The 25,602-nt window shown below is 49.7% G+C and overlaps 1 protein-coding gene across 6 annotated transcripts in view; it reads right to left on the reverse strand.

The window, feature by feature from the left end:
* The window catches only part of LOC125450419 (lysyl oxidase homolog 3B-like), a 90,844-nt gene that overhangs the window by 61,605 nt on the left and 3,637 nt on the right, over positions 1-25,602 (reverse strand). For 5 of the 6 annotated variants that reach the window (XM_059650705.1, XM_059650714.1, XM_059650699.1 and 2 more), the window contains exons 2-4: positions 5,994-6,303; positions 4,582-4,745; positions 391-602 (exon numbers count right to left, since the gene is read on the reverse strand). In XM_059650705.1, the coding sequence (XP_059506688.1) occupies positions 391-602; positions 4,582-4,745; positions 5,994-6,303 (686 nt within the window). The remainder of the gene's footprint in view (positions 1-390; positions 603-4,581; positions 4,746-5,993; positions 6,304-25,602) is intronic. The other variant, XM_059650708.1, reaches the window with a different exon arrangement.

The raw sequence follows: 25,602 nt of genomic DNA on the forward strand, positions 1-25,602 counted from the left end.
TCCCCCATCCCAACATCTCCCCCACACACCCACTCAACTTCCTCTCCCCAATCTCGCCCCCACTCCAACGTCACTCCACCCCATTCTCTTCCCCCCAAACCATCCTCCATCTACCCCATCCTCTCCCTCCGCCCCACCCTCCCTCTACCCAAACCTAGCTCTACCCCATCCTCCCCACGCCCCATTCTCTCCCCCAACCCTATCCTCCCCCCAGTCCCAACTTCCCTCCACCCCATCCTCTCTCCCTATCTCAACCTCCCCCCGATTTTCACTCCCCAATACATCCACTCCCAGATGAACCTCCCCCTTCCCATCTTCAATCCCCACCCCATCAACTCCCAGGCCTCATTTGCCTCCCCACCCCCACCCCAGTTTCTGGGCTGGACCTACTTGTAGAATCTCTTGTTGGTCCTTCGCTCGGCAGGGAATCCCAGCATTCCACAGACCACTCTGCTGTTCTTATAGTTCCAGCCATTGTCACAGACCTGCTCCCACTGGCCCATGTACTTCACCTCCACAAAGCCCTCAGTGATGGGGAGACGTTGCCTGGCGTTAGGTACAGCTGGCTTCAGGCGCACCTCCTCGATCTGTTCACTCTGCACCTGTCGTCAAGAAGGATAACCGTCTACATTGCTTCATAGAATCAGCACAGGCCCTTCAGCCCATCAAAACCAGACAACCTACACCAGGGCTATCTTCCTGCACTGGGCACACAGCATATAAATGTTATCGTGTTACAAGTATGGGGAGGCAGTGACCACATGGTATTGCCATTGGACTGTTCATTCAGAGAACCAGGTCATGTTCTGGGGAGCCGGGTTCGAATCTCACCACAGCAGATGGTAGAATTTGAAGTCAATAAATGCCTGGAATTAGGAATCTAATGATGACCATGAATCCATTGCTGATTGTGGGAAAAACCCATCTGCTTCATTCATGTCCTTTAGGGAAGGAAACTGCCATCCTTACCTGTTCTGGCCTACATGTGACTCCAGACCCACAGCAATGTGGTTGACTCTGAACTGCCCTCTGGGCAATTAGGGATGGGCAATAAATGCTGCCTGGCCAGCCTGTGAATGAATAAAGAAAAGCAAAACATGGACACAAGGGAATAAAAGGGTGATGGGGGGGAGTGGGCACGAGGCTGTGGGAGGGGGAGTAAATGGGTGTAGTGTCTGTGATGGGGGGAGTGGACACAGGGCTGTGGGAGGGGGAGTAAATGGGTGTAGTGTGTGTGATGGGGGAGTGGACACGGGGCTGTGGGAGGGGGAGTAAATGGGTGCAGAGTGTGTGATGGGGGGGGAGTGGGCACGAGGCTGTGGGAGGGGGAGTAAATGGGTGTAGATGGGGGGGAGTGGACACGGGGCTGTGGGAGGGGGAGTAAATGGGTGGGGAGTGGACACGGGGCTGTGGGAGGGGGAGCAAATGGGTGGGGAGTGGACTCGGGGCTGTGGGAGGGGGAGCAAATGGGTGGGGAGTGGACACGGGGCTGTGGGAGGGGGAGCAAATGGGTGGGGAGTGGTCACGGGGCTGCGGGAGGGGCAGTAAATGGGTGTAGAGTGTGTGATGGGGAGAGTGGACACGGGGCTGTGGGAGGGGGAGTAAATGGGTGTAGAGTGTGTGATGGGGGGAGTGGTCACGGGGCTGTGGGAGGAGGAGTAAATGGGTGTAGAGGGTGTGATGGGGGGAGTAGATACGGGGCTTTGGGAGGGGGAGTGGACAGGGGCTGTGGGAGGGGGAGCAAATGGGTGCGGAGTGGACACGGGGCTGTGGGAGGGGGGAGGAAATGGGTGGGGAGTGACTTGGGTCTGTGGGAGGGCGAGTAAATGGGTGTAGAGTGTATGATGGTGGGGAGTGGACACAGGGCAGTGGGAGGGGGAGTAAATGGGTGGGGAGTGGACACGGGGCTGTGGGAGGGGGAGTAAATGGGTGCGGAGTGGACACAGGGCAGTGGGAGGGGGAGTAAATGGGTGCGGAGTGGACACGGGGCTGTGGGAGGGGGTGTAAATGGGTGCGGAGTGGACACGGGGCTGTGGGAGGGGGTGTAAATGGGTGCGGAGTGGACACGGGGCTGTGGGAGGGGGTGTAAATGGGTGCGGAGTGGACACGGGGCTGTGGGAGGGGGATTACCCTGCAGTCATGACCAGACAGTGCCTTGAACTAATGCCTCAATGTTAAAACACACAGCAGGCCCTCAGGACCATAGTGGGAGCATCAGCTGAGTGGTTCAAATCTCTGATGTACACCTTAAACTCCGAACTCTCTAAACTGCCACTGAACAACCACTAAATCCCCGTGTGATGGACGGAGGGAGGAAGTGGGGGCTGGGTCGGAGGGGGTGAGTCATCATGGTTGGGTTAGTGCAGGCCCACTGTCTCGAGGAGCAGCAGGATGACCAAAGGAGAGAGCAATGACTACAGTGAAAAGGAATGCAACTTTCCATCGTCGCTGTGTCGGAGCATTCACATTCCTCAGCTCGTGAATCCACTGAAGTGATTCCATATGGCTTCCCAGAAAAGGCAATCCCAAATTGTGAACCTAGTCCTTAGCCATAATAAGGGCTGGTCAGCGTGATTGTGGGAATGGTGTTCAGTCCCTGTCTGTACTGTACTGCTCTACAACTGACACACAGAGATCGTCTCCATTCTTCTGAGAAAAAGAGAGAGAAGTTCAACAACAACACCCTGCATTTATATAGTGCCTTTGAAGTGGTGCTTCACAGGCACAGGGCCCCACCAGGGACTATTGCCACAAGAGGCAAAAAGATTGACTAAAGAGGTATGAAGTATTTATATCACAGGAATAGCCAACTTCCCCCGCAATCTTCGTGCCTCATAGCAGCTTCCCCTCCTCCCTATCAAAAGGGGAATGTATCCAAGATGGCGGCAGAGTAGGACTCTCCAGTCAGAGCTCCTCGGCTCACCGGTTCCTTTTTCTCTTCATTTCTTTTTTTTAAGGGCAGCTGGAGCCTGAGGGAGAGCTGAGTGTGAGGGCCGAGAGCCCCAGTGATGGTGGAGGCTGGCGAATGGAGGCAGCGTGGCCTGGTTTTCTAGGGCCGGTGGGCACCGACTCATGTCGGAGAGCGACTAAAACTAAAGTGCTGTTATCATTCATATCAGAGATAAGGGGAACTGCAGATGCTGGAGAATCCGAGATAACAAATTGTGGAGCTGGATGAACACAGCAGGCCAAGCAGCATCTCAGGAGCATGATGAAAGGTCTAGGCCTGAAACGTCAGCTTTTGTGCTCCACACTTTGTTATCTCTGCTATTATCATTCTGGACTTTTTAAACTCTGTTCCCATGCTGATCTTTATCTTGAACTCTGTAAAGTATCTGTACCCAAGTATCCTGTACCTAACGTACCCTGTTCCAAGGGGCAACATCACAAACTGTTCACTGTGCTCATTCAAGTGCACATCATCGTAAAGACTATTCTGATTCAGAAAGGTGTCTAGCAACACCTTTTCCAGGGCAATTAGGGATGGGGTAATAAGTACTGGCCTGGCCAGGGGTACCACATCCTCACGTGTATACATTTTCTTGAAAATTTGCGCACGGCTGGACCCCGCAAACAGCAAAATATTCCCGACCAGACATTCTATCTTCTTGCGTGATTTTAATGTAGAGGTAAATATTGGTCAAAGTCTGGAGGAGAAGCCCCCTGGTCTTCGAGGGACTCTTGAGGAATTGATTATACCCTGTTTGAGGGGACAGACAGCTCCCCCAGTGTCCCAAACACTGCAGCACCAGCCCACGACAATCAGCACTGCAGTGGGGTGGTCAGCCTGGGCCATGCACTGAAAACTGCAGGGAGATTAGAAATCACGAGCTTCTGAGCCTAACACTGAAGTCACAGAGTCGTACAGCACAGGGGAGGCCCATCAGCCCATCGAGTCTGTGCTGCTGAAGGTAATTCTGCACTTTCCCACACGAAGCCCATAGCCCTGCATGTTGTGACACTCAGAATAAAATAGAATCCCTACAGTATGAGCATCCCATCCAGAGCCCCCCCCCTCATAACCCACCTAACCTACACATTCCTGAACACTGTGGGCAATTTCCCACAGCCATTCCACCCTAGCCTGCACATCTTTGGACCATAGGAGGAAACCGGAGTACCCGGAGGAAACCCACGCAGACACAGGGAGAACATGCAAACTCCACACAGACAGTTGCCCCAAGGCTGGAATTGAACCCGGGTCGCTGGCACTGTGAGGCTGCAGTGCTAACCACTGAGCCACTGTGCCAATCCCTTCAAGTGCCTTTTAGAGGCTGTGAGGTTTCCCACCTCCAGGCCCATCCCAGACAGTGCATCCCAGCCCCCATTTTGCCTCCAATTCTCTTGCCTTTCACTTTTAAGTCCAATGTCAAAGGAGCAGCGCTCAGAAAGCTAGTGTTTTCAGTAAAGCCTGTTGGGCTGTAACCCAGTGTTGTGTGATTTCTGTTTTATGCCCTCCTCACTCCAACCCCATCACCTCCACTCCGTGACATTTAAAGGCTCCTGCTAACTAAGCAGCGGGCCCAGCCCCTTCCCTGAGCCTCAGGGTGGCGCCCGTGCTCAATGGTGTGGGTTCAGTACCGAGATGACATTCGAGTCTACAAATCCGGGGATGCGCTCGTCCTTGCAGATAACTCCAGCGTCCTCCTCGTGTGTGCAGTCAGTCTGCCCCCACCCCAGGGATTTGCACTCTGAGACGTCCTTCTCTGTCCCACGACAATCCAAGTTATCCAGCCACACCCTCCCTGGAAAGCAACAGGGAAGATTATTTGTCCGTGTGTAATCGGCAAAACCCCTGCACACGGTTGAATAGCTCTTCAAAATGGAGGGCAAACAATGGAGTCACTGGAATGGCTCCAGCGAGACGGTTTCTGAGCCACAGAGGGTCAGAGGTTTAAAGCCTTTGGCGACAGACTCTGAGGAGAGATGCAGAGAATTTAGAACCTCGTGGGGTTTTTTTTTGCCTTTAGAGCACAGAAAGAGGCCCTTCAGCCCATCATGTCTATACTGGTTATCAAACATCCCATTGGTCAGCACTTGGCCCCCAACGTTTTTCCACCCAGGTAACCACCTTTCTCTGGAATTCTCTGCTGGATTGGAATTGGACAACTGTTCAAAATGAAGGTATCTGCAGGATTCATTCCGGAATACTAAACGGATTGACTCTCAGGAATGTACGCACTGTCCTACAAAAGGTGCGCCTGTGCAAAATGGGCCTTGAGTTTTGAAGAGTGAGGGGTGAACTTATTACAACACAGGGATTCTTAAAGGGAGCGACAGTGTAAATTCTGAGATCACATTTCCCCCTCAGGGGAGCATGTGGGACAAGGGGGGCCCATTTAAGGCTGAGAGGAGGAGAACTTTCTTCTCTCAGGCAGCTGCACGTCAGGTCAGCCACAATCCTATGGGATGCCAGAGCAGGCTCGAGGTTTCTGAATGGCCTGCCCCCATTCCTATATCTTATAGTCCAACAGCTGCAGTCCACCTGCTGTGGGTTGACCCACAATGCCCTTAGGGAGGGAGTTCCAGGATTCTGACCCAGCAACAGTGAAGGAACAGCGATATATTTCCAAATCAGGATGGTGAGTGACTCGGCGGGGAACTTGCAGGGGATGGTGTTCCCATATATCTGCTGCCCCTGTCCTTCCAGATGGAAGTGGGTCGTGGGTTTGGAAGGTTCTGCTGGCAAAGCTCAGTGGGTCTGGCAGCATCTGTGAAGGAAAAAAACAGTTAATGTTTTGGGTCCGGTGACCCTTCCTCAGACCAGGGAGCACAAGGAACAAGGAAAGCTAGTTCTTTTAATGACCTGGCACTGATGTGATGGGCTGAATGGCCTTGTTCTAGACTGGGAAATTCTTTGGGAGGGTATCGTGAGCCCGAGATGATTCAGTCAGCTGGCTCTGATTGTTATTCCCACATTGAAGGGAACTGGGAGGCTGGGGGGATCTGGGGATTCCTCCAGGCTCCCCCCACCGCCGACTGCGAGCCCTCACCTGTCCCTTTACCGTACTTGGCGCTGTGTGTCCAACCGATGGCCGTGGTGAACCCCAACATCCGGCACAGAACCACTGCGTTCTCCAGCTTGAAGTCATCGTCGCAGATGGTCCCCCACTCTCCCTCGTACGAGACCTCCACACGGCCCTCATTATGCTTGCGAGGGTAGCCCGACAATCGGACCGCCACCTTCTCCCGCTGGGGGGGCACCGGCGTCATCCGCTGGGCACAGACCACCAGCAGCCAGAGCCCAAGGAGGAGCAGTCTCAAGCTGAGCTCCCACCTGCCTCTCCCCGTCAACGTGGCCATCTGAGAGTGTCAGAGCAGGGAGAGAGGGGACGGCACGAGGAAATGGGAGCCAAAAGCAGAGGGGAATGGCAGGAATGGAGGTGTGGCAGAGAAGGGAAGAGAGGAGGAAAGCGGGAGGGAACGGGAGGAGGGTGATCAGTTAAGGTAGAGGAGGAGAGGGAGCAGGATGCAATTACATGAGGGAGCAGTGGGATGGGGGGGAGGAGCATGAGATGGGGATGAAAGTCAAGATAGGGAGTGAAATGAAGGGAAAATGAGGAGATCAAGGTCGGGGATGAAGGGAGGACAGAGGTCAGAAAGTGGAAATAAAAGACGAACAAAGGGAGGAACCGAGAGCAAGGCAGAGCGTGAGGAGAGAGAAAATAAATATTTATTAAACTTCTGAAATTCACAAATGTTACATCAGGTTGAAGCTGTTTCAGAGATAGTAGGAACTGCAGATGCTGGAGAATCTGAGATAACAAGGTGTAGAGCTGGATGGACACAGCAGACCAAGCAGCACCAGAGGAGCAGGAAAGCTGACGTTTCGGGTCTGGACCCGACTCCTTACAGCCTTCTTCCTGACAGCCTCTCACTGCCTTGGAACAGCCTCAAAAAAGAATCCTTCAACTGGGCTCACTATTGTAATGTCAGGAAGGTGACAGCTGACATGCACACAGATCCAACAAGCAGCATGTGAACACAGGAAAACGAGCAGGCCATTCAGCCCATCATTCCCCATTCCGCCATTCAACATGATAACAGCGGATCAACCACTTCTACTAACCCATCACCTTGACCCTGTACCCTGCTGGTAATGAGAAATCTAGCAATCTTTACCCGAAACATACTGAAAGACTGAGATTTTTTGTTTTTTGTAGCCTCTGTGTTTGTGTGGTGGGTTCAGTTCAGTTTCTGGTCAATGCTAAGGCCCAAGGCGTTGACAGTGGGGGATTCAGTGATGGTAACACCATTGAATGTTAAAGGGACGGTTGTTAGATTGTCTCTTATTGGTGATGGCCAGAGCCTGGCATTTGTGTGGTGTGAATGTCACTTGCCACTTGTCAGCCCAAGCCTGGATATTGTCTCGATCTTGTTGCATGTGAACACGGACTCCTTCAGTATCTGAGGAGTGACGAATGGAGCTGAACATTGTGCAATCATTGGCGAACATCCCCACTTCTGACCTTATGATGGAGGGAAGGTCATTGATGAAGCAGCTGAAGATGGTTGGGCTGAGGACACTACCCTGAGGAACTCCTGCAGAGATGTCCTAGAGCTGAGATGATTGACCTCCAACAATCATGACCATCTTCCTATCATTTGCCCCTTGATACCCATTGACCCCAGTTTTTCTAGGGCTCCTTGATGCCACACTCGGTTGAATGCAGACTTGATATCAAGGGCTGTCACCCTCACCTGACCTCTGGAATTCAGCTCTTCTGTCCATGTTTGAACCAAGGCTGTAATGAGGCCAGGAGAGGCTCTCTGATGAAGGGTCTAGGCCCGAAACGTCAGCTTTTGTGCTCCTGAGATGCTGCTTGGCCTGCTGTGTTCATCCAGCCTCACATTTTATTATCTTGGAATTCTCCAGCATCTGCAGTTCCCATTATCTCTGTCACTGAGCAGGTTATTGCTGAGCAGGTGCTGCTTGATATCACTGTTACTGACACCTTCCATCACTTTACTGATGGTCGAGAGGAGACTGATGGGACGGTAATTGGGCGGGTTGGATTTGTCCTGCTTTTTGTGTACAGGACATACCTGGGCAACTTTCCACATTGTCGGGTGGATACCAGTGTTGTAACTGTACTGGAACAGCTTGGCCAGGGGAGCAGCAAGTTCTGGAGCACAGGTCTCCAGTACTATAGCCAGAATGTTATCAGGGCCCATAGCCTTAGCAATATCCCGTGTCTCCAACTGTTTCTTGATATCACGTGGAGTGAATTGAATTGGCTGAAGACTAGTATCTGTGATGCTGGGGACCACCGGAGGAGGCCGAGATGTATCATCCACTTGGCACTTAAGGCTGAAGACTGCCTTATCTTTTGCACTGATGTGCTGGGCTCTTCCATCATTGAGGATGGGGATATTTGTGGAGCCTCCTTCTCCAGTGAGCCGTTTAATTGCCCACCACCATTCACAACTGGATGTGGCAGGACTGCAGAACTTAGATCTGATCCATTGGTTGTGGGATCTCTTAGCTCTATCTCTAACTTGCTGCTTTCGCTGTTTGGTGTGTAAGTCGTCTTGTTTGGTGGTTCACCAGGGTGGTACCTCATCTTCAGGTATGCCTGGTGCTGCTCCTGGCATGCCCTCCTGCACCCTCCATTGAACAGGGTTGATCCCCTGGCTTGGTGGTAATGGTTGAGTGAGGAATATGCCGGGCCATGAGGTTACAGATTGTGCTGGAGTACAGTTCTGTGCTGTTTCTGGCCCACAGCATCTCATGGATGCCCAGCCTTGAGTCGCTAAATCTGTGCGAAGTCTGCCCCATTTCACACAGTGATAGTGCCACACTGCACAGTGGAAGTTATTCTCACTGTGAAGGTGGAGTTTGGTCTCCACGTGGACTGCGCAGTGGTCACTCTTGCCAATACTGTCATGGACAGATGCACCTGCAGCTGGCAGATTAGTAAGGATGAGGTCAAGTATGTTTTTCCCTCTCGTTGGTTCCCTTGCCACCTGCCGCTGACCCAGTCTAGCAGCTGTCCTTTAGAGCTCGATCAGTAGTTCTGCTGCTGAGCCATTTTTTGTGGTGGACGTTGAAATCCCCTACCAAGAGTATATTTTGTGCCGTTGCCTTCGTCCGTACTTCCAATGTGTTGCTCAGCATTGAGGAGTACTGATTCCTCAGCTGAGGGAGGATGGGATGTTGTAATCAACAGGAGGTTTCCTTGCCCATGTTTAACCTAAAGCCATGAGATTTCATGGGGTGCGGAGTTGAAGTTGAGGACTCCTAGAGCATCGTCCTCCCAACTGTATCCCACTGTGCCGCTGCCTCTTCTAGGCCTGCCAGCCAGTGGGACAGCACATATCCAGGGATGGTGGTGTGTGGGACATTGTAAGGTGTGATTCTGAGAGTATGACTGTGTCAGGCCATTGTTTAACTAGTTTGTGAGACATTTCTCCCAATGTTGGCACTAACCCCCAGACGTTCGTGCTTTGCAGGGTTGACAGGGCTGTTTCTGCCATTGTCTTTTCCGGTGCCTGGCTCGATACCAGGTGATCGGTCTGGTTGTATTTCTTTGAGACATTGTAGCTTTCGGTACAGCTGAGTGGCTTGCTGGGCCATTTCAGAGAGCAGTTGAGTCAACCACATTGCTGTAAATCTGGAGTCACATATAGACCAGAGCAGATTTCCTTCCCTGAAGGACATTTGTGAACCAGGTGGGTTTTTCCGACAATCGGCAGTGATTTCATGGTGATCAGTAGATTCTTAATTCCAGACTTTTTAAGAAATAAAAACTGCCGTGGTGGAATTTGAATCAGAGTCCCTAGAACATCAGCTGTGTTTCTGGATTAATCGTCTAGCGATAATACCACTAGGCCATTGCCTGCTCCCTGATAATGGCTGATGTGTTTCTCAGCCCCATTCTCCTGCATTCTTTCCGTAAACCTGTATCCCCTTACTAATCAGAACCTTTCAGTTTCTGCCGTAAGGATACTCAAGGATATTGCCTTCTGCAGCAATGAATTCCACAGATTCTAGTTGGAAAAATTCCTCGTCATCGCAGCTCTGAAGAGTTGTCCCTTCACTCTAAGCATGTGCCCTCAGTTCCTAATCTCTCCTAATGAAAACTTCTTCTCCCTGTCACTCTATCCAGGCCCCACAGTAATCTGTAAGTTTCCATGAGAAACGTGCTCACCTTTCTAAACTCTATTGAGACCAGATCCAGTGTCCTCAACTTTTCCTTGTATGACACAGCTTTCATTCCCAAGGTCATTCTTTTGAGCCTCATCTGGTCCCCTTCTAAGGCCAGCACATCCCTGCTTCGATACAGGGCCCAAAACTGCTCTCAATAATCCTAATTGTGGCCTCATTCATCCTCAGGGTCAGGGTACGGAGTATAAAAGTTGACAAGTCATGGTGCAGATGTATAAGATGTTGGTGATGTCATCTTGAGTATTGTGCTCAATCTGGTTGCCACATTCCAGGAAGGATGTGGAGGTTTAGGTACAGAGGTGGTTTACCAGGATGCTGCCTGCATTAGAGGGGATTAGATTAGATTCCCTACAGTGTGGGAACAGGCCCTTCGGCCCAACAAGTCCATACCGCCCCTTGAAGCATCCCACCCAGATCCATCCTCCTATAACCTACACACCCCTGAACACTAGGGGTGATTTAGCATGACCAATCCACCTAGCATGTACATCTTTGGACTGTGGGAGGAAACCCACACAGACACAAAGAGAATGTGCAAACGCTGCACGGACAGTCTCCCGAAGGTGGAATCGAACCTGGGTCCCTGGCGCTGTGAGGCTGCAGTGCTAACCACTGAGCCACCATGCCGCCCCCTATAAGGAGAGTCATACAGCATGGAAATTGACCTTTTGGTCCAAACAGTCCATGCCATGTTCGGAAACTAAGCTGGTCCCACCTGCCTGTGTTCGGCCCATATCCCTCCAAACCTTTCCTATCCATGTACTGATCCAAACGCCTTTTAAACATTGTAACCATACCCACAGCCAGCACTCCCCCGGCCGCTCGTTCCAAAATACAAACTAGTCGGTGTAAAGAAGTTGTCCCCTGTGTCCTTTTTAAATCTTTCTCCTCTACCTTAAAAATACTTCCCCTGGTTTTGAACTGCCCCACCGTAGAGAAAAGATCATTGCTGTTCACCTTCTCCAGGCCCGTCATGACTTTATAAACCTCTGTGGGACACGACTCACCCTTCTACATGCCAATGAAGAGAGTTCCAGCCTACCTCCATAATTCAGACCCTCCATTCCCAGTGACATCCTGGTAAATAACCCTCTCCACCTCCAGGAGCAGGGTGACCAGATCCTCACACAGTGCTCCAGAAGAGGCCCCACCAACGTCCTGTACAATCTCAACATGACGTCCCAGCTCCTGCACTCAAAGGCCTGAGCAATATCTCTGTGCTACACACCTTTTTCCCAAACCCTGTCTATGTATGATATGGATGTTGGACTAACTTGGATTGTACAGGGCAACCTGATCAAACTGATAGGATGGATGGTTACAGTCTTTATCCCGAGTGGAAGCGTCACATGCACAGGGCCATAGTTTTAAAGGGAGAGGAGCAAGTTTACAGGAGAGCAATTTTTACTTTTAATCACAGAGGGTGATAGGTGTCTGAAACATACTGCATGAGAAGGTGGTTGTAGCAGACATGAGAGCAACATTTAAGAGGCTTTTAGACCAATGCGTGAACAGGCAGAGAAGACAGGAATATGGGTCATATACAGGCAGGTGGGATTAGTTTAGAATGGCCTCATGATCAAGTGGAGTTGAAATGCCCATCAGCCATGATTTAAATGGTGGAGTGGGCTCGATGGGCCGAATGGCCTTACTTTCACTCCTATGTCTTAAGGTCTTATGATCAGCACAGACATGGTGGGTCGAAGGGCCTGCTCCTGTGCTGTACTGTTCTAAGCTCTGTGTACTTTGGCCTTCGTTGCAATGAGATCTGAGTTCAGAAAGAGAGATGTCTTCCATCAGTTGTACAGGGTGAGACCACACGTGGAGTGTTAAGTGCAGTTTGATCTCCCTGCCCTACACTTAACACAGAGGGAGTGCAGCGGTGGTCACTAGACTGACAGGACTGTGCTATGAAGAGAGGTTAGTTTGACTGGACTTGTATTCAGTAGAGCTTAGAAAGGTGAGGAGGGATCTGACTGAAACGCACAACATTCTACCAGGGCTCGACAGGCTCGGTGCAGGGAAGATGCTACCCCTGGTTGAAGAGCCTAGAATGAGGAATCACAGTCTCAGGCTACAGGGCAGACCATTTAGGACTGAGATGAGAAAAAAAAATCTCTTCACACAAATGATCATGAACCTGTGGAAATCCCTACTACAGAAGTGTAGACACTGAATATATACAAAGGACTGTAACTCTGAAGAGACAATGAGATAAATAGCAGAGCCCAGGCTGCTATCAGAGCACCTGCTGAGCTGACTTTACACACACGACAGAAGTCTGAAGCCACACCGTTGTGACGTACATATGTGGAAAAGGATCAGGGTCAGTATAAGAGAGACAGTGACAGAGGGAGAGGGTGGATGTGCCATGGGGATCAATGCTGGGGGGAACTCAGCTATTTCCACAGAAATACAGATAGCGCGAGGGAGTGGATAAAAATACTGGCAGGCAAAGCAAAATGTGGGAAATTATGTGAAGTTGTCCACTTTGGCAGAAAGAATTAAAAAGCAGCAGAAAAGTGGCAAATGGGTTGGAGGAGAAATGAAAAGTTGGTAATTGCAAGGGGAATGGAATGTGAAAGGACAGATCTGGAGTACAATTTGGATCGACTTATTTAAAAGAGTGCTACAATCCCAAAGCAGACAACTCGATTTATGTTACAATCTGCCTCAAGGACAAAATCTTTTTCAAAAGCGGACTAAGTGTGAGATCCAGGAGATTTCTGAGGTGAATAAGGCTACAAAAAGCCATGGTTTTCAACAAACAGTCATACAGGTTGTGCACAAATTATTGTGAACACTCAGCAGTAAATACATAGAATCCCTACAGTGTGGGAACGGGCCCTTTGGCCCATCGGTCCATCAAGTGCACACTGACCCTCAAAGCATCCCACCCTGGCCCATTCCCCAAACCCACTAAATCTACAGATAATAAAATGTGAGGCTGGATGAACACAGCAGGCCAAACAGCATCTCAGGAGCACAAAAGCTGACGTTTCGGGACTAGACCCTTCATCAGAAAAGGGGGATGGGGTGAGGGTTCTGGAATAAATAAGGAGAGAGGGGGAGGCGGACCGAAGATGGAGAGAAAAGAAGATAGGTGGAGAAAGTATAGGTGGGGAGGTAGGGAGGGGATAAGTCAGTCCAGGGAAGACGGACAGGTCAAGGAGGTGGGATGAGGTTAGTAGGTAGGAAATGGGGGTGCGGCTTGGGGTGGGAGGAAGGGATGGTTGAGAGGAAGAACAGGTTAGGGAGGCAGAGACAGGTTGGACTGGTTTTGGGATGCAGTGGGTGGGGGGGAAGAACTGGGCTGGTTGTGTGGTGCAGTGGGGGGAGGGGACGAACTGGGCTGGTTTAGGGATGCGATGGGGGAAGGGGAGATTTTGAAGCTGGTGAAGTCCACATTGACACCATTGGGCTGCAGGGTTCCCAGGCGGAATATGAGTTGCTGTTCCTGCAACCACTAAATCTACGCACCCCTGAACACTACGCATCCCAAAACCAGCCCAGTTCGTCCCCTCCCCCCACTGCATCCCAAAACCAGCCCAGCCTGTCTCTGATAATGGGAACTGCAGATGCTGGAGAATCCAAGATAATAAAATGTGAGGTTGGATGAACACAGCAGGCCAAGCAGCATCTCAGGAGCACAAAAGCTGACGTTTCGGGCCTAGACCTTTCATCGGAGAGGGGGATGGGGTGAGGGTTCTGGAATCAATAGGGAGAGAGGGGGAGGCGGACCGAAGATGGAGAGAAAAGAAGAAAGGTGGAGAGGAGAGTATAGGTGGGGAGGTAGGGAGGGGATAGGTCAGTCCAGGGAAGACAGACAGGTCAAGGAGGTGGGATGAGGTTAGTAGGTAGGAGATGGAGGTGCGGCTTGGGGTGGGAGGAAGGGATGGGTGAGAGGAAGAACAGGTTAGGGAGGCAAAGACAGGTTGGACTGGTTTTGGGATGCAGTGGGGGGAGGGGAAGAGCTGGGCTGGTTTTGGATGCGGTGGGGGAAGGGGAGATTTTGAAGCTGGTGAAGCCCACATTGATACCATTGGGCTGCAGGGTTCCCAAGCGGAATATGAGTTGCTGTTCCTGCAACCTTCGGGTGGCATCATTGTGGCACTGCAGGAGGCCCATGATGGACATTTCATCGAAAGAATGGGAGGGGGAGTTGAAATGGTTCGCGACTGGGAGGTGCAGTTGTTTATTGCGAACCGAATGGAGGCGTTCTGCAAAGTGGTCCCCAAGCCTCTGCTTGGTTTCCCCAATGTAGAGGAAGCCACACCGGGTACAATGGATGCAGTATACCACATTGGCAGATGTGCAGGTGAACCTCTGCTTAATATGGAAAGTCATCTTGGTGCCTGGGATAGGGGTGAGGGAGGAGGTGTGGGGGCAAGTGTAGCATTTCCTCCGGTTGCAGGGGAAGGTGCCGCGTGTGGTGGGGTTGGAGGGCAGTGTGGAGCGAACAAGGGAGTCATGGAGAGAGTGGTCTCTCTGGAAAGCAGACAAGGGTGGGGATGGAAAAATGTCTTGGGTGGTGGGGTCGGATTGTAGATGGCGGAAGTGTCGGAGGATGATGCGTTGTATCCGGAGGTTGGTGGGGTGGTGTGTGAGAATGAGGGGGATGGGCCTGTCTCTGCCTCCCTAACCTGTTCTTCCTCTCACCCATCCCTTCCTCCCACCCCAAGCCACACCTCCATTTCCTACCTACTAACGTCATCCCACCTCCTTGACCTATCCCCTCCCTACCTCCCCACCTCTACTCTCCTCTCCACCTATCTTCTTTTCTCTCCATCTTCAGTCCGCCTCCCCCTCTCTCCCTATTTATCCCAGAACCCTCACCCCATCCCCCTCTCTGATGAAGGGTCTAGGCCCGAAACGTCAGCTTTTGTGCTCCTGAGATGCTGCTTGGCCTGCTGTGTTCATCCAGCTCCACACTTTATTATCTTGGATTCTCCAGCATCTGCAGTTCCCATTATCACTGTCCAGGACATTACCTGGGTCTCTAGATTAACAGTCCAGTGATAATGACACCAGGCCATCTCTTCCCCTCACAACTGTACTGAGTGACCTCTTGTAAACATTGCAATGAGCCCTGTCCCCTACTTCAAGGCAGAAATTGTAATTAATGTTTTGGAAACAAAAATATGTCACAAACGCTTAGAAACGAGTGTACCCAGAGTGTTACATTCTCACAGAAAGCTGACTTCTGCAGCACAGAAAATACTTAAATTACGAGGATTCTTCGCAAAGATAGAAATGCATTAAAAACTGTTCAAAGACGTTCTGGGATGTGGGGATTGCCCACGGAGGAATTGTTGGACAGACTGGTGAGACTCAGAGATGGTGCAGGAGGGAGGGGTTCAGATTTTTGGGACATTGGGACCGGTTCTGGGGAAGGTGGGACTATTACAAATTGGACGGACTACACCTGGGCAGGACTGGAACCAATGTCCTTGGAGGTGCTTTTGCTAACGCTGTTGGGGAGGGTTTAAACTAGTGTGGCAGAGGGATGGGAACCAAATATTGGAGAGGAAGGAGGGAGTAACGATAGCCTGTAGGGAACTAGATAACGGAGTCAGTGTGACTAAAGGGAATAGTAGTCGGGGAGCAGACGATGAACACAAAGGGACAGGTGGTCTGAGGTGCATTTGTTTTAATGCGAGAAGTGTAGTAGATCAGGCAGATGAGCTTAGGGCTTGGATCGGTACCTGGAAGTATGATGTTATTGCTATTACTGAGACTTGGTTGAGGGAAGGGCATGATTGACAACTAGTTGTCCCAGGATATCGATGCTTCAGGCGGGATAGAGAGGGAAGTAAAAGGGGTGGAGGAGTTGCAGTATAATAAAATGTGAGGCTGGATGAACACAGCAGGCCAAGCAGCATCTCAGGAGCACAAAAGCTGACGTTTCGGGCCTAGACCCTTCATCAGAGAGGGGGCTGGGGAGAGGGAACTGGAATAAATAGGGAGAGAGGGGGAGGCGGACCGAAGATGGAGAGTAAAGAAGATAGGTGGAGAGAGTATAGGTGGGGAGGTAGGGAGGGGATAGGTCAGTCCAGGGAAGACGGACAGGTCAAGGAGGTGGGATGAGGTTAGTAGGTAGATGGGGGTGCGGCTTGGGGTGGGAGGAAGGGATGGGTGAGAGGAAGAACCGGTTAGGGGGGCAGAGACAGGGTGGACTGGTTTTGGGATGCAGTGGGTGGGGGGGGAAGAGCTGGGCTGGTTGTGTGGTGCAGTGGGGGAAGGGGAGATTTTGAAACTGGTGAAGTCCACATTGATACCATTGGGCTGCAGGGTTCCCAAGCGGAATATGAGTTGCTGTTCCTGCAACCTTCGGGTGGCATCATTGTGGCAGTGCAGGAGGCCCATGATGGACATGTCATCTAGAGAATGGGAGGGGGAGTGGAAATGGTTTGCGACTGGGAGGTGCAGTTGTTTGTTGCGAACTGAGCGGAGGTGTTCTGCAAAGCGGTCCCCAAGCCTCCGCTTGGTTTCCCCAATGTAGAGGAAGCCACACCGGGCACAGTGGATGCAGTATACCACATTTGCAGATGTGCAGGTGAACCTCTGCTTAATGTGGAATGTCATCTTGGGGCCTGGGATAGGGGAGAGGGAGGAGGTGTGGGGACAAGTGTAGCATTTCCTGCGGTTGCAGGGGAAGATGCCGGGTGTGGTGGGGTTGGAGGGCAGTGTGGAGCGAACAAGGGAGTCACGGAGAGAGTGGTCTCTCCGGAAAGCAGACAGGGGTGGGGATGGAAAAATGTCTTGGGTGGTGGGGTCGGATTGTAAATGGCGAAAGTGTCGGAGGATGATGCGTTGTATCCGAAGGTTGGTAGGGTGGTGTGTGAGAACGAGGGGGATCCTCTTAGGGCGGTTGTGGCGGGGGCGGGGTGTGAGGGATGTGTTGCGGGAAATACGGGAGACGCGGTCAAGGGCGTTCTTGATCACTGTGGGGGGAAAGTTGCGGTCCTTGAAGAACTTGGACATCTGGGATGTGCGGGAGTGGAATGTCTTATCGTGGGAGCAGATGCGGCGGAGGCGGAGGAATTGGGAATAGGGGATGGAATTTTTGCAGGAGGGTGTATTCTAGGTAGCTGTGGGAGTCGGTGGGCTTGAAATGGACATCAGTTACAAGCTGGTTGCCTGAGATGGAGACTGAGAGGTCCAGGAAGGTGAGGGATGTGCTGGAGATGGCCCAGGTGAAACTGAAGGTTGGGGTGGAAGGTGTTGGTGAAGTGGATGAACTGTTCGAGCTCCTCTGGGGAGCAAGGGGTGGCGCCGATACAGTCATCAATGTACCGGAGGAAGAGGTGGGGTTTGGGGCCTGTGTAGGTGCGGAAGAGGGACTGTTCCACGTAACCTACAAAGAGGCAGGCATAGCTGGGGCCCATGCGGGTGCCCATGGCCACCCCCTTAGTCTGTAGGAAGTGGGAGGAGTCAAAAGAGAAGTTGTTGAGGGTGAGGATGAGTTCAGCTAGGCGGATGAGAGTGTCGGTGGAGGGGGACTGGTCGGGCCTGCGGGACAGGAAGAAGCGGAGGGCCTTGAGGCCATCTGCATGCGGAATGCAGGTGTATAGGGACTGGACGTCCATGGTGAATATGAGGTGTTGGGGGCCAGGGAATTGGAAGTCCTGGAGGAGGGGCAGGGCATGGGTGGTGTCACGGACGTAGATGGGGAGTTCCTGGACCAAAGGGGAGAAAGTTGCAGTATTGGTCTAAAATGATATCACAGCCATACTGAAGGAGGGCCCCATGGAGGACTCAAGCAGTGAGGCAATATGGGTAGAACTCAGAAACAGGAAGGATGCAGGAACAAAGTTGGGGCTGTACTACAGGCCTCCCAACAGCGAGCGTGAGATAGAGGTACAAATATATAGACAGATAATGGAAAGGTGTAGGAGAAACAGGGTGGTAGTGATGGGAGATTTTAATTTTCCCAACATTGACTGGGATTCACTCAGTGTTAAGGGTCAAGCTGGAGCAGAATTTGTAAGGTGTGTCCAGGAGTGTTTTCTAGAGCAGTATGTATGTAGTCCAACTCGGGAAGGGGCCATACTGGACCTGGTGTTGGGGAATGAGCCTGGCCAGGGGGTTGAAGTTTCAGTAGGGGATTACTTTGGGAATAGTGATCACAATTCCATAAGTTTTAGAATACTGATGGATAAAGATGAGAGTGGTCCTAAAGGAAGGGTGCTGAACTGGGGGAAGGGCAACTGTAGCAAAATTCAGCAGGAGCTGGGGCACATGGATTGGGAGCAGCTGTTTGAAGGTAAATCCACATTTGGTTATCACAGGTTACTGAAGGAAGCGAGAGAGGATATTGCTGGAGTCTTAACAGATATCTTTGCAGTATCCTTAGACGCGGGTGAGGTCCTGGAGGACTGGAGACTTGCTAATGTTGTCCCCTTGTATATGAAGGGTAGCAAGGATAATCCAGGTAATTATAGACCGGTGAGCCTGACGTCAGTGGTAAGGAAGCTACTGGAGAAGATACTGAGGGATAGGGTCTATTCCCATTTGGAAGAAAATGGGCTTATCAGTGATAGGCAACATGGTTTTGTGCAGGGAAGGTCATGTCTTACCAACTTGACAGAATTCTTTGACGAAGTGACAAAGTTGATTGATGAGGGAAAGGCTATAGATGTCATATACATGGACTTCAGTAAGGCATTTGATAAGGTTCCCCATGGCAGGCTGATGGAGAAAGTGAAGTCACATGGGGTCCAGGGTGTGCTAGCTAGATGGATAGAGAACTGGCTGGGCAATAGGAGACAGAGGGTAGTAGTGGAAGGGAGTTTCTCAAATTGGAGACGTGTGACCAGTGGTGTTCCACAGGGATCTGTGCTGGGACCACTGTCGTTTGTGATACATGTAAATGATTTGGAGGAAGGTATAGATGGTCTGATCAGCAAGTTTGCAGATGACACTAAGATTGGTGGAGTAGCAGATAGTGAAGGTGACTGTCAGAGATTGCAGCAGAATATAGATAGACTGGAGAGTTGGGCAGATAAATGGCAGATGGAGTTCAATCCGGGCAAATGCGAGGTATGCTTCAGGTCCATTGTTCCCTGAAGGTGGCAACGCAGGTCGATAGAGTGGTCAAGAAGGCATAAGGCATGCTTTCCTTCATCGGACAGGATATTGAGTACAAGAGTTGGCAGGTCATGTATAGGACTTTGGTTCGGCCACATTTGGAGTACTGTGTACAGTTCTGGTCGCCACATTACCAAAAGGATGTGGATGCTTTGGAGAGGGTGCAGAGGAGGTTCACCAGGATGTTGCCTGGTATGGAGGGCGCTAGCTATGAAGAGAGGTTGAGTAGATTAGGATTATTTTCATTAGAAAGACGGAGGTTGATGGGGGACCTGATTGAGATCTACAAAATCATGAGGGGTATAGACAGGGTGGATAGCAAAAAGCTTTTTCCCCAGAGTGGGAGACTCAATTATTAGAAACACAAAAAACTGTGAGGGATTGACAGGGTAGATGCTGAGAGGATGTTTCTGTTTGAAGGTGACACTGGAATGAGGGGACTCTGTTTAAAAATAGGGGTCTCCCATTTCAGGCAGAGATAAAGAGGATTTTATTGTTCCCTTAGAGAGTCTGAATCTTTGGAACTCAGAATGGTGGAGACAGGCTCTTGACGAACAAATGGGTCAAAGATTAGTGGGAGAAAAGTGGAGTTGAGGCCTCAATTCGATCAGCCATGGTGTTAGTGAATGGCAGCACAAGCTTGGAGGTCCTGCTCGTAATTCTAAAGTTCGTCTGTACATTTGTCTTGTCTGAGGCAAAGCGAGGAATGAAAAGAGATAGAGAGGGAGAGAAAGAGCCAGAGGCCAAGAGGAGACAGAGTGAGAGAGGGACAAATAGGAGTGATGTGACAGAGAGAGAAAGGAAAAGAGAGAGGACAGAACAGCAGCAGCACAACAGACAGAGAATGAACAAAGACCAAAACAAAAAGTGAGAAAGGAGAGAGAGAGATGGGGAGAAAAATAAAGTTATAAAGGGACAGAGAGAAGGAGACATCAAGGAAGAGATACAGATAGAGACAGGAAGAGGCAAAGAGAGGAAAAGGTTGAGAATAAACCAGTCGCTGAGAGCCACAGATCTGAGAGAAGGCAGCTTACAATGAAACCTCCCAGGAGCATTGCTGTGTGTCTTATATTTACTGACCAAATTGTCCCAGCATCGATGGGAGTCAGGCAGTGTTTGGGAATAAGCATTCTGGTCAGACTGTAACCAAACCGTGAGGGATCCTGTGTTCAGGCACACAGCCAGGTCAGACTGCCCCTCACACTGGCCTCATAGATGTTCCCCCAGTGCAGCAACAGAGTGTCACTACATCAAAAAACACACACACCCACCACATCACCACTCAGCATCATTTCAACAGCACACAGAATGAAAAGGGAAGGAATTTAGATTTCTGGCTTACATTTATTGCAGTTCATTGCCTCAAAACTTCCCAAAGTAACTTACCACCAATGAACTTCTTTGTTGACACATAGTGTAAATATAGCAAAATGTTTATACGGTTTCAGGCCATGAGTGCGTTTAATTAAAATAAAATGTCAGCACAAAAGAGATTAGCTGATGTACTCTGGGCAAGATAAGCAATGAGATACGGGGCTACGGGCCAAGGCAGGGAGTGGGTATCAGAAACAAGAAAGGGGCAGCCCAGACCAAACAATCAGTGAGGAATGGGAAACTTTAGATAGATAAAAATATGCCTGATATATTTACCACAACAACTAAGAAACAGATGCTGGGGTATGGGTGGGATGCTCTGAGGGTCAGTGTGGACTTGTTGGGCTGAGGGGCCTCTTTCCGCCCTGTAGGGATGCTATGATTCTATCTGTTTGCCATGTGGTTTTAAGTTGACAAGATTAGAGTTGAGTAAGGGTATGTAACATATCTGGTCTCACCACAACAGTAGGAGGTTCAACCAACAACTTATGCTTATTGTGGTGTTGATATCTGTTTGACCCATGTAGAAGCCAACAACTTGTGAAAATGGTAACATTCAAGGAACAGACAACTCCAATGGGTCCTACATCGAATTTTGCTCTGGAGCCAAGATGCAGCTTGTTTCAAAGTTCTCAGTCAGTGACTCAACACAATTTAAAGGTCACTGAAGAACAGGTTAAGGGCAGCAGGCAATTAGAGGGTAAAACAGAGAGGGTGCAAAAGGAAGGTTCCATGGTAAGCCATTCTGATCTTCAGCTACAGAAGGTACTGATCTATACATGTTGAGTGTAAAAGCTCAAGGAATCCTAAAAATATTTGGATATTTCAGTGCTGTTTATTTTCATTAATTCGTTCACAGGATATGAACATCACTGGCTAAATCAGTATTTACCCATCTCTAATTCCTCAGGGGACAGTTGAGAGTCAATAACATTGCTGTGAGGTCTAGAGTCACATATAGACCAGACCAGGTGAGAATGGCAGTTTCCTTCCCTTAAAGGACATAAGTGAGCCAGGTAGTTTTCCCCAAAAGTCAGGAAGATTTCATGGTCATCATTGGACTCTTAATTTCAGGATTTTTTAAATATATTACATTCAAACTTCATCTGCTGTAGCAGGATTTGAACCAGGGTCTCTGAATTAGTATATCAAGCCACCAGGCTGTTGTTTTCCATTGGGACTTAGGAAGGAGCTCTGGGAACCACTTGATGCTACAGAGCTTGGGGAAAAGTCAAAGACAGTAATAGTTTGGCGAAGCTAGCTGTCGGTGAAAAGCTGGGCCCGTTCCTGGAAGTGCTGCAATGCAGTTTCCAAAATCCAGGTAAGTACTGCCCCAGAGAAGGATGGCAAATGGCTACAACGTGAGCAGTATTTAGGAAATCCATTACAGAGCATTCCTGATGGGATTTCAAGGTCAAATTGTCAAGAATGAAGAACTGTCATCACTTATGAGATTTAAATGAAATGTGATGATAAGTCATATCTCTAATGGTGTGAGGAGGGAGACTAGATTGCTGAGAAATCTGTTGGATCTCTATTTGTTTGCATTTACTGTTTGATGTACTCTGTGGGGTGTTTGAACACAGTCTGTTACCCATATCCCTCATGTTAATTATGAATGTTAGAATAGACATGTATGCATTGTGGAAATGTTCCTAACCTGTACAATGACGTTTATTTTTGCTTGTTCAAAATTACAGAAGCGTACGGTTTTACTTTCTTAGTGAGAACCTGGATCTCACCCTTTGTTTACTTTCTGCCTGAAAGTCACTGATCCTGAGTCAGGTCCTGATACAAACTGGATGGTCTGGACTATGATCACAACAACAGCAAGATACTGCAAACAGCTCAAAGATAGAGAATCACAGGGCAGAAGGAAGTTATTCAGCTCCCCTCCTGGCACTAGCTAATCGCAAGAAGGCACAATCCACCCAGACATGTCCGGAATCAGATTCCTGCTTTTTTCTTCAAACACATGGAAATATCAGGAACAAAAACAAAGTTTCTGGAAAAGCTCAGCAGGTCTGGCAGCATCTATGAAGGGGAAAACAGAAGTTAATGTTCTGGGTCCGATGACCCTTCCTCAAGACAGTTTTCAGGAGTTCTGAGGAAGGGTCACCGGACCAGAAACGTTAACTCTGTTTTCTCCTCCACAGATGCTGCCAGACCTGCTGAGCTTTTCCAGCAACTTTGTTTTTGTTCCTGATTTACAGCATCCGCAGTTCTTTTGGTTTTTATTTACAGGGACATATCACCCATTCTCCTCCGAGTGTTTCAGCTTAAGACGATGCTTATGTCCCATTCTGTGAATAAATAGAATCCCGTCATCAGTGATGGTTACAGACATCCTGACACACTGGAAGTTGGAGTGAGCTGGATGTAATGTACATGGTTCATTAAAACAGTCCCATTCACTGGTCTAACAGTGAACATACTGTACACACCCTCAATATCATCCTCACAAAGGAATCTGTATCTACTGCCCTATCAGATGGTGCATTTCCAATCACAACCTGCAGCATAACACAGTATTTATTCACTTATCCCTAATCTGATTGAAAATCAGTGTCCTGTATACCACACCTCCAATCAGTGATATTTGCTCCCTCTCCACTCTATCAAAGTCCCAAATAATTTTGAACCATTCTATTAAATTTCTTCTTAACCAACTTGGCCTCAGTTTCTCCAGACCCCTGTGCCATGAAACCTCATCCCGAACCTCTCCAAGGCTTGGACTGCCTTCCTGACATGAGATGGGTGAGGGCTCTCCTACTCAACCTCTCCCCTTGCCTGAGGCAATGATGACCCTCCACTAGTCATCTCACACTCACTCTGTCTCTCTCTCTCTCTCTCTCTCTCTCTCTCGCTCACTCAAAGAGAACGGCCTTTTGGTCTAGTAAGACAAGGGTAATGTAGCGTTTTACTTTAGCAGTAGAGGTACAAATGTTAGTCAGGGCACCAGACCCTCAGGCCTTCTACAAAGAGTGCCCTTTGAGAGGGCAGGGAACACCTTTGCTGGATTCAAAAAAAACGGAGAGAGGATGAGTGCCCACCTGAACTATCAGCCCAAATCTTAAATGTGGAGCAGACAGCCATCTGAGCTGAAGGTGAGTGTGAGATCACAACTGCCACAGCACAGTAGCACTGATGGATAATGGCATGTTGTAAAGTTTGGGACAGAGGGATAAAACAGATGGAAGTTTGTAGCAGAAAGTAACAATTTTAAAAATTATTTTATTTTGCACCTTCTGCTTCCAAACTTTCTGGTTCCGAGTAGCCACACTCCCCAGCGAGGCATACACCTTGGAAGAGGTGTTTATGAAGGTCAGTTTCTGACAGCCCCGGTTGTGAAGGGATACCCAGTGAGGAGAGACTGGCATCTCATCAACAAGCTTCCTGAAGCTGGTTAGTCCTCCTGTTGAGGGAATAACCTGCCCAGCTGCCTGCATACATGCTAATGTCAACACAGGAACTGAAACAGGGACATGTCTGTGTTTCACTGCCGCTAACTAATGGAACATTCCATCACCTGGTCAAACTTGCACTCATTTACACAGTCCTTTCTGAGATTCTTGTCAATTCTCACCCTAATTCCACACTTAGGTGGAAACATTTCCCTGCCTACAAGCCGTTCCTTGCATGCTCATGGTTAGCCTTTTCTATAGCACAGAGCTAGGCCATTCAGCCCAACTGGCCTGTCCTAGTATTCACACCGCACGCTGTCCTTTTCCTAGCCTATTTGTTCCCTTTTCCTCCTGTTGAATGCACCATTGAGAAAAGGATTAACAGAGCACAGCAGTAGGCCACTCAGCCCACTCTGACTGCCAGCTCTTTCATGGTGTCATTGAAGGAGGAATGTTGGGAAGGACAGACAGAAATTTCCTCGTCTGTCCTCCCTCCCATCATCTTCTCCCTCCCTCCGACAGAGCAGATGTCATCTCAGAAACAATTACAGAAGTTGCTGGAAAATCTCAGCAGATCTGGCAGCATCTGTGAAGTGACGTCAGAGTTAATGTTTCGGGTCTGGTGACCCTTCCTTGCCTGTACTAGCTCCTTACACAATCCTCAGCGTTTAAATCTGCCTGCGACACTGTTTGAGGAGGCACATTCCAGCCAACTCATTGCTTTAAAAGACTCTCATCCACCATCTTTGTTAAATTCTTCTGCAGTTTGTGGGTATTTAGTTGTCTATCCCTAATTGCCCCTTGAATGGGGTGAATTTGTTTGGGAGTGAGCCACATCGCTGTGGGTCTGGAGTCATATGTAGGCCAGAGAGGGTAAGGGTGCTGGATTTCCTTCCTGAAATTTCCTTCCCTTAATGCACCAGGTGAGTTTTTAAAGACAATCAGAGACAGCTTCATGGTGTCAAATTCTGAGATGAACATTCAATCTGAGAATTATTCTGGGGTGGCTCAGTGGTTAACACTGCAGTCTCACAGCACCAGGGACCCGGGTTCGATTCCACCCTCGGGTGACTGTCTGTGTGGAGTTTGCACATTCTCCCTGTGTCTGTGTGGGTTTCCTCCGGGTGCTCCAGTTTCCTCCCACAGTCCAAAGATGTACAGGTTGGGTGGATTGGCCATGCTAAGTCACTCAGTGTTCAGGGAGGTGTAGGCTAGGAGGGTGGGTCTGGGTGGGACATCCTGAGGGTCAGTGTGGACTGATTGGGCTGAAGGGCCTGTTTCCACACTGTGTGGGTTCTATGATTATTAATTGAATCTGAGTTCCACCAGCTGTTGTGATGCAACGTGAACCCAGGGAAGGGAAAGTAGTGAGCTGCCATTATTCTGAATTTGCTCTGGTTACAGCCGCTCTTCAATTACTCCGTTTGGCTGCTCACCCTTTCGAGCAGCACTGAGCAGGAGAAAGTCCTTCAGACCCTTGACCCTGCTCCACCATTCAAATGAGATATTTGATTAAGGTGTGTCCTACTCTATCTACCTGACTCAGGCCCATACGCCTTAATAGCC

Source organism: Stegostoma tigrinum, chromosome 1, assembly GCF_030684315.1.
Source record: "Stegostoma tigrinum isolate sSteTig4 chromosome 1, sSteTig4.hap1, whole genome shotgun sequence".
Taxonomy (NCBI): Eukaryota; Metazoa; Chordata; class Chondrichthyes; order Orectolobiformes; family Stegostomatidae; genus Stegostoma; species Stegostoma tigrinum.